Here is a 16,422-nt window from a genome sequence, read left to right on the forward strand (position 1 = left end):
TATGCATATGGATCCAACTTGAAAATCAACCGCCCGACAAATATGACCATAAACTAATTTGTATTTATTGGCTAGTCCTAATGATAGAATAGAATGGAATATAATTAGATTTGAATAGACGAGAATAGAATAGAATGAAATGTACCCGAATAGAATAAGCTAGAGTGGAATATACTAGATAGAATAGAATGGAAGATTCTTATGTCACTGCCTCGAGCTCATTCAAGCTGCATTCATTTGCGTGAGGCCCCCTCGCAGGCGACTCTGCCTTGGGTTTCGTGTCATATCACAGAAGGGGATTACACATGGGGTCTGCACCACTCTACCCTCATCCCAGCCGACAGTTCTGTCCTGGCTCGCACTGAATGCCAAGCGTGTCCGTCCAAAAAAAAGAGAGAGAGAGAACCCCCCCCCCCCACACCCGTATTCCGGTCCACTTTACTCTCACATGTTGCTCATTCACATTAGCATAACCTTGATGGCATCCTTCAATTAGAGAAGGACGCTGAAGTGAGACTCTTTAGTTTGAGTCTTCTGCTCCCGAGCCTGTTCACACTTCTGTTAACTGAAGTTACAAGTCACACTGCATCACACTGAGTAAATGAGCAGAGCCTCTGCTGCTGTGTGTGCACTGCTTGTGCGTGCTGCCAGATGAGGCAAGTGTTGTGGTCAGTATGTCTAATATGGCTGTGTCATCAAGCAATTATGTTATTGGTATGAATGAGCTTGCAATGCTAATTATGTGAAATGAGAATCAAAGTGAATGCATTGTAGACATTCCCTAATCAACACATTTGTCACACATTTCTGTTTTAGAAACAGGACTATGTGCATTGATTTAGTCACTCCTCTGTGACACATAAAATCCTCTAAGTGATCCAGGACACCCCCTGTGGGAAGGTGACCATTTGCTGCCTGAAAGCAAAGAAGCTCTTTAGCTTCATGTTCAATCTTACAGTGCCAAATATAAACAAAGTACTTGGAAAAGCAAACTGTCTAATGAGAGTCATGAGTTTCATGAGAAACAGTTATCTCCTTCTATTTGTGTATTTATTTTCCTAAATTTCACAGAATTTTAGGTGATAAATTATTGCAAAGATAAAGTCATGGCTATTAATAACACTGTGGGGAACAGCATTGCTATATTTGTGTCTCATTCTCACCAAGCAGGCTTTTAATCATAAATCGCGTTACATTAATACATTATTTTCTAACCTCCAGTCCACCTTAACACAACATTACACATTGCCTGGGCGCGATATGGGTCACCCTTGTCTGGTCACCCTCACAGACTGACACAAGAGGGCCTGGCTGCCCTGCCCTAACGCATACTGAAGGAACCTTCAGTGGCAAGCCCAGATCTGTCTGGCAAAGTTAAGATGTGTCACTACACACAGGCACCACACACACTCGCACAGCCCAGGGCCTATGAGTCAACTCATGGAGCTAACAGACTCCCATACTCTCACACACACACACATACACATACAATCACAAACACACACCAAAACAAACACACACACACACACACACACACACATATAGGTCAGGCCAGACAGTGAATAGAAAACAAGCTCCCAGCCATGCACATGATAAGGGACAGCAGCCAGCTACCTACCCCACCCATGACTTTGTGGTGAGGAGGGTTATAATCAGGCTGAGCAGCTATAATCAAGCTTGATGATGGTCTTGAGAATCTAGGTGTCTGTGGTAGTTTTTTATTGCTTACATTTTATTTACATTTAATTTGTTAGAGTACACAAGCACTTGTAGATTTTTTTTGTAAGGTTTTATTGACAATCGTATCATCAACCTTGAATATGACATTATTATGGCAATATTATTGTCAGAAGAGCACCAAGAAAGAAATGCCAGACACCATTTCGTTCCTGCACCATGATGATGTGTCAGATGAGTGTGGAATTTATGATTAGTGCATTCTCCTGCACAGTGCAACATTGTAAATTCCATTGATCTTATCCACAAAGACAAGATAGACGTGAAAGGCAGAGAGACAGGAGATGACAAACCTCCTCAGCCCCCCAGACAACCAGCCCCCCCTCCCCCCCACACCCAAACAGAGTCATAAAGGGCCCTGAAGATGCCTTTATTTATTTCCAAAAAGCTGTCCTCAAACATGCCCGCTTCTACTACGGTCAGAATCTTTTAATTTGACCTTTTTATATGCCAGATCACGTGCGGGCACGCGTGCAGCCAAGTCAGACTGTTGCACGTTCGTGAGGACAGAACTCCGTGTGTTCTCCCTCCTCCCATCACAACAGAGTATCATTCTCTCCCCTGCTCTCAGCTGTCACTCACGGGGGTTGTTGACGACGGCGATGAGACATCCACGCTTCTCTCAACCCCCTCTGTCCCTCGCTCACTTGTTTAGGATGCTAATCAGTTGTTTGGGTGGGGGTGGGGGGCAGGCAGAAGAGAGGGGAGGTGTCTCCACAGTCCTTAGGCAGAGCTGTCTTCGGGGGTGAGATCGTCCTTGACGTGGGAACAGTTTGACACGTCGTAAGGAGAATGCAGCTGATTGCTTGTTATGTCACCAACTCACGTGGTGCAACACAGCCATGTTCCGTCCCGGGGGCTGGAACTGTGGGGGTCACCGGCAGGTCGGATGCCCCCAGGAAGGGTTGGGCTCACTGGTGAGAGGCTCAGATGGTTCTGGCTGAGCGTCCTACATCGCATCAAAGGATGTTTTTCACACTGGACTGGACAGCTGTTTGTTTATCACATTTTGCATTGCGTTTTGTGACTGAAATGTTTCGCACCATCGCAGTCATATATTGACAAGATTGTGCTGTTATGTGTATGGGTGAAACTACATGAGATTTAACATCAGGATGATTATGACATGATCTGTTTACTTTTCTGTGGTTGTATTATGGTCTTCACAATCACTGAAAAGTAAACAGAGAGGGATTTGTTGAATTGGCATGGTGTATGCAACAGTGGATGAAAGCCAATTGACAACAGTTTTTTTATCCTTAATTCAAAGCAATTTGTGATTCATGAATGATTCAAATCACTAATGAGGGACATACATCAAGCCATGCATGCCTTAAGTAGGAATGTTGCTTTTTCTCACCGTGCCATGACTTCCTGTCTTTTTCATCCCATGTGTGCCTGCAGGCTTCTATCCCCCTCTGAGCTGTGTCATTGGATAAGCCACGACTGGGGCCGCTGCCGTACCACGGTTCGCTCCAAGTCTCTCGCAGAGAGAGCAGCCAGGCTGGCATGACCCTCCCCATTCGCCACAGCCGCAAGGTGTGCAAATTCCACAGAAAAGGTCACCTCTGCCATCCGTGTGAGTGAATGCGAGCTGAGAAGCGGCAGTGCATTAGGATTGTGCTGACGCTCAACACACACACCAGGGCTACAGCATGCTGCGGGTCAGGCAGGACAAGGTGAGGGTTGAAACTTCAGCCAATGTGACAGCAAGAACATCCTTTCCTGCATTCCAGCCGAAATGAATGCTGTTTGTTTATCGTCCTTGTTCATTATGACAAGTGGCCGACATGTCACTGACCCCCCCCAATCCCGTCGATGCTGTTTATGTCTAGCCATGTAACAGGTGCTTTTGTTGAAATAAAGTAACCTTGCAGTGAATGGACATTTCACTCTGAAGTCATGCATGAGATCTCAGACGAAATTGACCTTTCATGGTGAAACTACTGCGTTAGACACAAAGTTTAAGGTGCTGTATAAAGAGGACAATCAAAAAGGTTTTTGCCATTTTCAAGGTATTTTTTTACAGCCTAGATTTTTTAATTAATTTGTGCATTACTTTGTCATATAGGTCAGTCAGTGGACCAGTATCAGAGGTCAAACAAACAAACAAACAAAAACATTAATATTACCAGTACCTCAAGTATCTCTGTCATTGTGTACCTGATGATGTGTTGCCAAATTCATATGATCATAGTGCATATAGGAATGTCAGGACCAAGAACATTGATAAAGGCTAAACTACACAGGAAGTCATCATGTCTCTACCTTATTTACACATTCACATTACAAATAACATTGTGCAAGATTCCTATGCATAAACTCAACCTTTCCTTCTCAGGACAGTTGCCTGAAAAAGTCACATACAACTCACTTTTGATAAGGAAAAATAGTTATGAGAGAGAAGATTTCATCCTCCACATCACATTACATCACACTCTCTCCATCGTGCATATCATTACACAGCATCATGATATTTACCAGTCTAATGTAATGCATGATGTGTATGCATGTGACCACTAAAACTGCTAAGCAAATTAATATAACTCTTCTTCTAATCTGAATTTTAAACCCTTAAAAAATGTCACATTTCCCTGTAAGCCACGGGCAACATGCAACCCCACAGAGAGAGTCTGCATAATCCACACAGAGGCCTCACAAACATTAAGCCCCGTTTTCTGTGACCTGTTCAACTAGAGATTACTGTGGTTTAATGATGGGGACATGGAGCTCCATGGGGGCTCTGACACAGGCCCGCCGAGGCTGCAGATAAAGGCTCCATCTCAGCCCCAGTCCACCCACCCACACCCATGGGGATAAGCCTGAATCTGACAGGGTGTCAACTAGAGCCATGATCTCATATCTTCCACTTGTTTGTCAGTCTGCTACAGCATTCACCAAAGTCTGCGGTGCTGTGTGTGTGTGTGTTATGTATATCTATTGGTGTGTGTGTGTGTGTGTGTGTGTGTGTGTGTGTGTGTGTGTGTGTGTGTGTGTGTGTGTGTGTGTGTGTGTGTGTGTGTGTGTGTGTGTGTGTGTGTGTGTGTGTGTGTGTGTGTGTGTGTGTGCATGAGTGTGGGGTGTAGGGAAGTTGCTGATGAGGTCCACTCATGTATTGCTTGTGCATGTGTGAGAATGTGGATTTGTGTGTGTGTATGTGTGTGTGTGTGTGTGTGTGTGTCTTTGTGCACACTAATGTCATTACATAAGATGGGGGGAAGGATGAAGTGAACCCCTTCATTTCATTTATCAAATGGGTTGTCAGTTTAAGCTACTCATGCAGTTATTAGTGTATTAATCAATTGCATTATATTAGATAAGCATAAAAGTTCCTATGAATATGCACAAGACTACACTCCCATCTCAGAGAATCTCAACTATAGGAAGACTGACCTCACCTGTCACAATTTACGTAGCTAACTGAAAGTGAAGTGCAGACTTACTTTGGATCCGGCTTGTTTTTCCCACTTTGTTTAATCTCTCACTTGGTTTTTTTCTTGACATCAACACATCATATGTGTGTTGTTTTGCCTTTGCTGGGTCCCTGTTTTTTCAGGAAAGAAAGTCACAGGAATGAAAACACCTTATCTGACGATTACAGAGATCAGTGTTCATATGACATCCCCCACATAACTACTGATTGCGGAAGAGACTGAAAACAGACCTAGTGCAGGTCAGCAAAACAGGGCCAGGTCCATCCCAGAATACTCTTGTCTGTTACACTGTAAGAAACAATAACCCCTCAATAAGATCTACAAAACTATAGAAACTAAGTGAAGCAGCCCGGCAGCATGAATAGTTGAATAAGACGGTCAGGAGCTCGTTTTGAATACATTGTATCAGCTTTAGAGTGCAGATCCTCCTTTCTAAAAAAGCAAACACAAAACCAATTTGGGTTGTATGGACATTCCTTCCACGTATGACCTTTCCAAAAGTCTGTATTTTTTACTGACATATTTGCTATCTAAAGAAGTTAAATTTTGCCCATAATTTGCCCCAAAATGTGTCCATATCTTTGGATGACAATCTCTGAGATATTTTGTCACTGCCAAACCAGGGAAGACTGTGGAAGATTTTTAAACTGTTAGCTTAACTGAGAGGACTGGGTGTGAAAAGTTAAACCTTCTGCACCAGAAGACAAGGATTATCAGATTTGTTTCAGACGTGAAACCATCACTTCATGAGAGATTAGAGGTGAGTACAAGAGCGTAAAATGGTGATTTTGCTTGGCTAGTGTGGAACAGATAGAGGTGATATGAGCATGAATGATAGTGACCCAATGTTTCTAAAACCCATTCTGTACTACTGTACTACTATAAATTCTCAATTCTCTTCATCGCACTATTTCTCATGAAATACATGTTAATGGTACATTCATCTAAGGGTGTCGGATTGGCCTTTTAGGATCAAACACATCTCGCATTTCTATAGTTTTGTCTTTCCATACAGCAAGGACATTATGAAAGGGAAAAAAGAGCGTAAAGTCAGTGACACATACTGAATGTACTAACGTGGCTCCAAACTGGTGTAAGCGCGGTGGTGCTGAAAGGACAGCGACCATCCAAAAGGCGCAGCGAAGTGGAGCGGTGGCATTAAGCTCCTCCGAGCGTCACTTTCCTCCTGGGATTCAGGAGCTGTTGTGTCAAGTTCGCCGAAGAAACCACTTTTTAAAACCCTAAAACATTGTGGCTGAGACGCACGGATCAACAGCCCTACACCTGACACGTATTAAACGTCTGAGGTAGTTTTGTAATTCAATATTTCCCTCGTCGTCCTGAAATGGGATTTGTAAATCATACATAAAGATTGCACGATTATTGTTTTCGACCATAATCCAAATTTCAACGCGGTTGGCCTCTGAAGGAGTTACGTCAGCAAAGCTTCTCTCTCTCTCTCTCTCTCTCTCTCTCTCTCTCTCTCTCTCTCTCTCTCCATCGCGCAGAGAGACTGGGATTGCTTGGAGCGCTCCACGCTCAGTCCTGAGAAGCGAGTGCCCGTCCAGCCATGCCAACATGCGTCCCCTCCGTCTGCTCTCTGAAGCGTTGTGATACTGGCATGACAGCCTGAGGCTTTCGCTCTCGACAGAACGGTGGCGTTGAAAAAATAAGCATTCTTCCTGAGCACCCTCTCGGCTCTGGGATCAAGTGTTTTTCTTCCCAGAACGCACCACAAAAAATCCGTTCACGATTACTTCTCAAAGCCCTCCCGACTTTCTGTCGCTGGCTTCTCGGGCTCTCCAGAGGAAGCGACTAGTTGCTGCTGTTGTCGGCATCGTCATGGTGTTAGCGCTGATTATCGCCATACCGCTTCTTGTGCAAAGTTCCAAGACTTCTGCACACTACGAGATGATGGGCACTTGTCGGATGATTTGCGATCCGTACAGCCCAAAAACAAGTGCCAACGCTATGGAGGTTATGCAGGACTTGAGCGCAATTCCGTCTCCGCCATTTGCACAAGGGACTAGAGGGGAACCGGGGAGGCCGGGGAAACCGGGACCGAGAGGTCCACCGGGAGAGCCGGGACCACCAGGTCCTAAAGGACCTCCCGGGGACAAAGGCGACTCAGGGAGACCCGGTTTCCCTGCTTTGGCGTCAGGAACTGCGCAGACCGAAACGGGAGAGGTCGGCGCGGCTTTCGGCAGCTCTAAAATAGCGTTCTATGTTGGATTGAAGAACCCACATGAAGGATATGAAGTACTAAAGTTCGACGATGTGGTCACGAACTTGGGAAACCATTTTGATCCGTCTACAGGCAAATTCACCTGTCAGGTCTCCGGGATCTATTTCTTCACCTACCACGTACTAATGCGTGGAGGAGACGGGACAAGCATGTGGGCCGATCTTTGCAAAAATGGACAGGTAATATGTCTTCATTCCTGATCTGAACAAATTCAAAATATGAATTATTGTAGGCAGCCAAGGCTGTAATTGTTAGGTGATTAACAGTATGCCCTCTCAAGATTTAAACCCAAACTCATGGAGGAAAAGTTTGTGTGTAATTCAAAAGTCGTAACTTCAGTTCACAGGCGCGTGTCCCTCAGTATGAGCATCTGCTCTTCGTGCTTAAATTAATTCTGCCCGTTCAGTCTGCTAAATAATGAGATTACTGGATTTAGTAGTAGTAAAGACAGACTTATTTGTGCAATCTTTGATATGATGGTATGTTACACCCTACCCAACATTGGATACACATTTTTTTCTGTTGATCACAGGAAGTGGAGTTGAGCAGACTATATTTTACATTTTAAGCCAAAATGAGCTTATTGTTTGAAAGTATCTTGCATAGTCCATATTGTATGTAATACAGTTGAAATGCTAGCAAGCAATATTATAAAAAACATCTGATCAGATACACAAAATTATTGAACGGCTTCCGTTTGAATCTACAGGTCCGTGCAAGTGCAATAGCCCAAGACGCAGACCAGAACTACGATTACGCAAGTAACAGCGTCGTGCTGCATCTGGATTCGGGCGATGAAATTTACGTCAAGTTGGACGGCGGCAAAGCTCATGGGGGCAACAACAACAAATACAGCACTTTCTCTGGTTTCATTTTGTACCCAGATTAACTCAATGAGCCTCGCCACACATTCGTGACTCTCCCTACTTTGGAAAGAAATGGTTCCAAACTCCAAAGTACGGTTCACTTCTTAGGATTTTTTTTTATCGTTTGTTATTTATTTTGTGATATTGTTATTGATTTTATGTTGTGAAGACCAGAGAACACACAGGGCAAGTCAGAAGTTACCACACTGTTCACTGTAGTTCAGCAGGAGACATAGCAGCTTATTTCGTTTGAATGTGACCTCTGTGTTGTAATCAGAAGAAATATGTCTCTATGAATAATTATATGTCATATACAATTATATGTAAGCAACAAAAGTTGTGAGGAAAAGAAAACCATGTGTGATGTCCCCTGGAGACTAAATTATGTTTTTAATGCTTTCATATGAAATTATAACTGCCATTAACCAAGTATGCATATCAATAAACATTTGTTTTGTATGTTGTGTTGAGTTATTCCACGTATGGCTGCATTGGTTAATGGTGAATTGTGTGTGTTACTCATAAACAGCATATTTGTAGTGACTCTTAAACTACAGTATATGACTCATCAAAAGTTGGCAGAGAGTATTCTGTCATGAGGCTGATTCAGGAAGTAATTATTTGTCCTTTCCGGGTATTTTAGTTCATGTGCATGTGCCAGGAATACCACGGCACAATCCATCAATTCACCAGGAATACCACAGCACAATCAATCAATTCACCAGGTATACCACAGCACAATCAATCAATTCCATTCGTTTTGTGATATGGAATACACCCTAAATTGAATTCCTGTTGCTTTTAGTCAACATGTAGGCAGCATGCTGAGATGTTAAACCAATGAAAGATTTTTTAAATCTGAATTGATTTTTTTTTCAATGCACATGCCTGTGCAAGCACACAGACTCTCTTTCTCTCTCTCTCTCACACACACAAACACACATACACAACCACCAAGACATATACCAAAACACTTGTTGTCCTACACCTTGTTATTAGCCAAGCACACAAAAAACACACATAGTTTCACCAACACACACTCCCATCCCCGCCCCCATATCCAGGACCCCACCAAACTTTCCTAATTGTGTCCAAGCAGCGAGACAGACAGCCTGTGTCCAAGCAGCGAGACAGACAACCTGTGGCTAAGCAGCGAGACAGACAAATGTGAACCTCCCTCTGCGCCATCTGTATTCCCTGTCACCGTCGCCACCCCACCCAGCCCCTGTTTCGATTCATCCGCTGCTCAGCTTGTCAGAGGAGGCGTCAGAGGCTAAAGGGGATGATGGATTGATGAGGGTTTTAAGGCAGGTAGGGCCAGAGATGGCAGGCCCCATCCTGCAGTGATCTATGCGTCCCCACATTGGCATCTGTAAGGGTGAGCGGCATGTGGTTTTGCCACCTTTAAAAAAACTTAAAGACAGGTCTACATCCACTGGGATATGAATCTGATATGCCCTTGACCAATTCAGATCTTAATAAGTCATTTTACCTTTGGAAAACCCAACAGTGGTCACACTGAAGCCTGTTTGCATTCCACTTGCCATAAATATGTGCATACCCTTGGAGGATTATATGAGGTCGTACTGCTGAATGGCGGGGAGAAGATGTTTTGATTTGTGACAGGCAGTGCAAATCTAAAGCAAATACAAGCTATTCAAATAATGTGGATGGTCCGGTTATGTTGCATTGCATTGCATTGTCAACAAAGCAGGCCGTTCTTTTTTTCGAGCACCTGATAAATTGTCTGTTTCATTCTCCTTCAGCTGCGCTGTGATTTCCCCAGCTGTTTGTTGAGACCTATAAACTAAACAGCAATCAAGAAAAGCCAATATTAGCTTGAACTGTTAAACACTTCTGAGCTCGCCGCTTCTGCCTTCTTCTCACATCCGCATGCAAAAGATTTGGCTCAGTGATCAATTTTCATCTTTGGAAGGCCTTTTGAAGTGCTCGTCGTATCTTATGATTACCACAGCTTCCTCTGCCTTTATTAGAAATGGTGCTTATCCATTGTAATAGCGCATTTTACAAAGCTTCTGTGGATGGGATTGTTTGTAAGATGCTAGATGTCGTTTATGGACGTGGAGATGTCTTCTGTGAGCCTGGGGAAAATGAGCAGAGGTCACGCAAATGATGGGAGACAAACAGACAATGCCGACATGTGCTGAGGAGAAACCGCTTAGCCAGCAACAAGAAGAGACATGACAGTCTGCATCCCCCACCCCCACCCCCCCTCCAACACTCATCTCCACACCCCCACACAAACACTTACCCTAACCCCCTGTCATCCTTTAGCAGGTGAAGCGGGCAGATGAAAAACAAAGAAAGAAAAAAAGAAAGAGAGAGGAACAGAAAGAAAAGAAAGAAGATATGATGAAAACAAAAAAGATGACCTGAGAGAAAGAGAGAAAGAGAAAGAAGGGGGGCGGGGGGCTGAAAGGAGAGATTATTTTTCGGGAGACAGTTTTTGCCCTTTGAGAATTAAGCAGCACAAGAGACTGTGTGGCCAGGTGACAGGACAGTGCCACTGGGAGAGGAGACAGAAGAGGCAACAGGAGAGAGACACAGACAGCCATGTCTTCTGCTAGCATTTAAAAATACCCCTGACCCCGCCACCTCCGTATGACAATGACTGGTGACAGGAGAATAAGGAGGCAATCATTTGCTGAAATATAGAGATAAGCGGAACTTTATTCTCTTGTCAGGATGCGTTATACAAAATAGCCTGACAGTTCAGAGAAGAGCTGATTAATTCCAATGTAAATTAATAATTTCTGCACAATTCAGTCATTTCTAAGAGAACAAAAAGTCGAGATTTTTTTTCAGAGGGACAAACAAAACTGTAGGATCATTATCTAAACCTTCAAATTCCCATCAACATCACCGCCCAAAAGGTCAAATTTTCTCTAATATCTAATCACCACACAAATCTTGAGAGATATTTGTCATTTAGAACACAGTATCTATCCTTCTTTTCCTTTTTGATACCATATTACAGGGGTGTTGTTTCACCAATCTCACAAGACGATAGTTTATGTTAAATGCTACTTAAGAAGATTTTGTTTTTACCACAGTGCTTACAAATATGCTCTATCCATTTCAAATAAAGCTCCTTTTGAACAGTTTTATTTGAACACATTGCTAAAACTGAAGTACCGATGTTGTTTTGGTCCAATCTGACAATGTTAAAGTAACACTATGCAAAAATGGAAGAAAAAGCTTTCACAGCATGACATTGCCAGCTATACTGCCAAAAGACACCAGTTAGTGTGTTGGCAAGCTTCTATCAGTGTCAACTGGGCTGTTGGTGGTGTTTGCAAGGTTTTTGCATACCTTTTAGGTAGTTAGCTTGCTAGTTTTGAAACATAACTCCTTATTGCTGCTTTAACCCTTGTATGGTGTTCATTTTTTTGTTACTCAGAAGGTGTTGTGGGTCTGGTGGACCCGCTCGATGTTTGGGTGTTTAATTCAACACAATCAAACTATTTTATGGTAAAATACTCAACAGATATTTACTTCATTCCAATTAGAAGCAATATGAACAGCAAACATGGTTAATATTTGCCCTTTAACTTTGTTATATCACATTTATGAATTTAAGTGCTACCCGTTTTTTTTTTTTTTTTTTTACAAAATCAAGAAAATCAATTATAATCGAGATATCAGTGGACAAAATTCAACAAATTTACAAATGAAGCAAGGTTTTCCATAACTATTTGATTTATGTGAATTTCATTTGAAATCAGGTCAGTTTACATAGCACAACATGGGTGGATGGGGCACCAGCACTGTCCTCCTGAATCCTCCTAATGGTAGCTGCAGAGGCTGAGGTTCTTGGAACATGTTGTCTTCTCAGGATTTAAGGTTTCACCAGTGTCTTTCCCAGTTCCTCGAGAAAAAGGCTTATCCTCTGGAGCTTCCCTCTCTTCCACTCCGGGTTTAGTGCCATCCAGGTGACAAAGGCGTTGTACGCCATGATGTCCAATATGGTAAATAAAATCGCCAGTGGCCAGCGTAGGGTCCTCTTTTTACAGCTGTAGGCAGACACCAGCTTGTCTATGTTGTCCACCCCTCCTTTTGTGGCATTATAATCCATGATGATCTCTGGTTTTTGATGCTCCAGGCCAGATATTCTCCCATCCCAGTGCAGTGTACTCATGAGTATCACATTCTTGAGTTTCTTTGGCACATAGGATACCAAGGACGTGTCAGCCGTGTACACAAACTTGGAAGAGTTGACAGGCCTGTTCTTTGTAGGCAGCAGTTGGGGTGGGAGCTCAGACCTGTTTTTTCTTATCGTTCCCACCATGGTCAGCTCCTGTCCCAGCTTGTACGATGTAAAAGAAATTGTAGCATGTGATGTTGTGTCCACTGAGTCCCTGAGCCATGTCCAGGACAATGCTCATTCCTTGATTTTTCTCAGGGCGTCCTCATCAGGTTACCCTATGTAGCCTTGTAAGTTCCAAGCATATGAGGAAGTCGCATCACAGGCAGCCCAGATCTTTATACCATATTTTGCAAGTTTAGATGGTATATAATGTCTAAAGGGGCAGCGGCCCCTAAATGGCATCAGCGGCAGGGGCAGAAACACAAAACTCTTACTCACACTTACTCACACACTCACTCAAACACACACACACACTTAGCCTACATACACACAAGGTCCACATACACACAAACACACATAAGCGTGCACGCACACACACACACACACACACACTTACAGCAGGCCCACTCACATACACGTGCGCGCAAACACACACACAACACACACACACACACACACACACACACACACACACACACACACACACACTTACAGCAGACCCAGACAGGAGGAGAACAGACTTTAGGTACACAGGACCTACAATTTCCACACTTTTATTTGCCCCGGGTCCAGTGGACCCGAACACCCTGTATGTAATATAAATGTGTAGGGGGGGGTTACGGTGTGCGGTCAATGAAAATTTGGTCTGATATATGTTCTTCGCAGAAAATGAGCCAAAGCCAATGAGTCTGAGTTTGAAAAAATAATTAATCATATTATTTTTGTTAGGATAAAAAATGAAAACGGGTCCCACAGACCCGAATACCATACAAGGGTTAAACAAGCATAAGATACTCCCATGCATGCAGATAGTCCAAACTAAAGACAAGATGATATGTAGGGTGTGCCTATCCAGGATTCCTCTACGGGTAATGGAGCCACTCCACTCAGGGGTCTATAGACAGGGGTTATGGGCACTGCACCAGATGTTCAGATAATGCCATGGAGTTCACCTTTCATCGTGTGGAGAAAACATCTGACAACAGCCTCTGGTGCATCTCTCTTCTCCGGCGTATACACTGTAGTGAAATAACAGGGTGTGGTGGGAGAGAGATACGGTGCAACAAATGACACAGATTAAAAACTGCGGTATAGAGACCCGAAGAATGTTCTGGTTCTGGAACCTTTTTTACTAACGTGGGACTGCACGTGCACACACACACCCACACCCACACAAACACATCTGCATACACACACACGTGCATACACACACAAACAGTTAATGAGGGATCCCTATTGTATCTGTTCTGAGTCTTCTTCTTTTTCTCTCATGAAACAAAAGCCATAAGTCGCACAAGCACCAAATCTTAACCATAGACTATAAATCTTCTCACTCAAGTGAAATGACAGATTTTCACCTGTAGGGGATGCTTTAATAAGCACATTTACGTTTGTCTTGCTGATATCTCGGGAATCATATGGGTTTGAAAGAAAAATATTTTTTTCCTCTGATTCCTTGAAAGCTCCCAAATCTAACCCATAGTGACCCATAATGACTCTATGGTCAACATCTTCTGATGTAAAGGTCCAAACTTACAAACCTTACAGTGATACAGTCAGTCATCATACTCTTCAGACGCATTCCAAATTTGGTGAATTTTTGTCCATAGAGGGACATAGATACAAATTTCGTTATCTCAAGAATCGCTTTGCGTAAAAATGTGAAACCTGGTGTGCTTTTACCTATTTGCTCACATTTCCTAAAGTGTCAATGTCCTCTTTGACCTGTTGAAGCCTTATGATCCTTCAACCTTTTGCCAGTTGAGACACATCACACACGCTTGGACCCCTATGATCGCTGCTTGTAGCCTTACTGACCTATGAGGCACTCATAATGTTTAGCATAAATATGAAGCTACACATTGAACTGAGGATTGAGGAACAACCCAAAATCATTACAGGTGTAACTTGAACAGATGGTGACCAGCTTCACCAAACAAATATTGACTACTTCTTGCTTTTCTCAGCGTTGCATTTTACAAAAACCTGCAAACCTGATCAGTCTATTCACTCTATATATCCAGTCTACTCATCTTGATGTAGTATAAGTGTTAATTCATAGTGTGATGAAGACAAAGGCGTATCAGTACTGAAAAAAAATTATGTTTTCACTGAAAGCAAGAACTTATGACCTCATAGATGCCATGAACCTAGCATTGAACTCACACTATGGTTTAGGTTGAGGTGTGTGAAATTAGCATTTAAATATTAAAAAAGTATACATTCCATCATTAAATAAACACAGACATCTTTACTGACACATTCTTATGTCAGCCTGATAGTGGCCACGAGAGACTCGAAACGTTCCCTTTACCCTGTCTGCTGGACATTATATCGCTTTAAGAGAGCTGATGGCCCCTCATCTTACATAACAATGTGGCCTACTTGAGGATGGCCTCCCCCTCAACATTCATACTTCCTCTGACCCAAAGCTAAGGAGAGTGAGAGCAGCTAAGGTGAAAAATAAGTGCTTAGGACAATAATAGGGTGCTATATATTTAGGTGCTCCTGACTTCACCCCTGGTGTCTTTGTGTCGAGGAGAATGCAAAAACACAGCCTTAGCAGCACTGCGTGCTAGAATTCAGTTCAGTAGAACTATGTAGTGTTCCAAATATTTAAATGCCCTGAGAATGGATTTTCTTGTGATGTGAACATCAGGGTGAAATTAATAATACACTGATCTCTTAGTGAGGAATTTGATAATTATTATTCCATTTACCATTTGCTTTTTCTAGTTCACAGATAATATCAGTGAGTTTAATTTCTCCCAGATGATGATTTTTGGAGGCGGTTTTGATATTGTCTTTTTTTTTAGCAAATTGAGGCAGTTTGCAGAAGAGAGGAGAGAAAGAGAGAGTGAGAAAGAAAGAGAGAAGGAGGGAGACAGAGAGAAAAAAGAGAGGGAGAGGGACACACAGAGAGAGGAAGAGAGCGAGGAAGAGACAGGGAGAGAGAAACAGAGAGAGAGACAGAGAGGAAAAGAGAGAGAGACCAAGCTGAACCCCATGTGCATGAGTGGTCAGCAGGTGCATTGATCAGAGGCTGGAAATGTTCCTGTCCAGAAGCGATGCAGGGAGACAGCCCAGACCTCCAGCTCCAGACAGCTTGATGAGACACACAGCTGGGTGAAAGCTGACATTAGACTCTCATCACAGCACAGTCCTCACACCCAATTCTGTGTCTAAATCTTGCAGCATCTATCTCAAGAGTGACACTGAGACAACAGTTCATTTTTGGAATTTAGAAAAATATCAGTCAAATCCCTTGCTAGTATTAAAATGAAAATGTTGAAGATGAAGATTTTGATTATGCTAAAACCCTTTCAGTAATATAGCCTATGGACATAATTCCTTTTTTTTTTTTTTAGCAAATCACTGATGTCTACGAAAGTTCAAGCAGCCTTAGCTTTCGTGGACAGAATTCCTCCTGTAACTTGATGACTTGATGACTAAAGACCTTCGTGCACATCATTCAGAGGTCAGTGGAAAACATTTATATTCGGAATGATCATAGTGCAGCACATTGTATATTTCGTACCACAAAAGTATAAACGCTTGCTTATAAACGCTTACGTTAGTATAAAAGCTGGTCTGTGAAATTCGTTTATTTTCTCCACAAAGTGAGAAGTGCATTTTGCCTTTTGTCCACAAAATGAAAAGCACAACAGTCAATTCCGACATGAATGACATGAATCATCCGTTTTGTTTTCAGTGCACGAAAGAATTGTGCGCTGTTTAATGTTTTGTGGACACCATGCTAACGCGTTTGTTTTTCGTGGACAAAAGGCATAACGGTGTTACATGGTTTCATAG

General features: G+C 42.8%; 1 protein-coding gene across 1 annotated transcript; it reads left to right on the plus strand.

Annotated features, from left to right (window-relative positions):
- The first annotated feature begins 6,674 nt into the window (after positions 1-6,674).
- On the plus strand, positions 6,675-8,741 carry c1ql2 (complement component 1, q subcomponent-like 2). Its single transcript, XM_012840642.3, has 2 exons — positions 6,675-7,595; positions 8,126-8,741. Exons 1-2 carry the CDS (start codon positions 7,014-7,016, stop codon positions 8,303-8,305), a joined length of 762 nt encoding a protein of 253 aa, XP_012696096.1. The 5' UTR covers positions 6,675-7,013; the 3' UTR covers positions 8,306-8,741.
- The last annotated feature ends 7,681 nt before the right edge of the window (positions 8,742-16,422 follow it).

Source organism: Clupea harengus, chromosome 21 (genome assembly GCF_900700415.2).
Source record: "Clupea harengus chromosome 21, Ch_v2.0.2, whole genome shotgun sequence".
In the NCBI taxonomy this organism is placed as follows: domain Eukaryota; kingdom Metazoa; phylum Chordata; class Actinopteri; order Clupeiformes; family Clupeidae; genus Clupea; species Clupea harengus.

Coding starts and splice junctions, on each gene's coding strand:
- c1ql2 (XM_012840642.3), top strand. CDS start 7,014: ATGGTGTTAGCGCTGATTATCGCCATACCGCTTCTTGTGCAAAGTTCC. Junction 7,596..8,125: donor ATCTTTGCAAAAATGGACAG/GTAATATGTCTT, acceptor TTGAATCTACAG/GTCCGTGCAAGTGCAATAGC.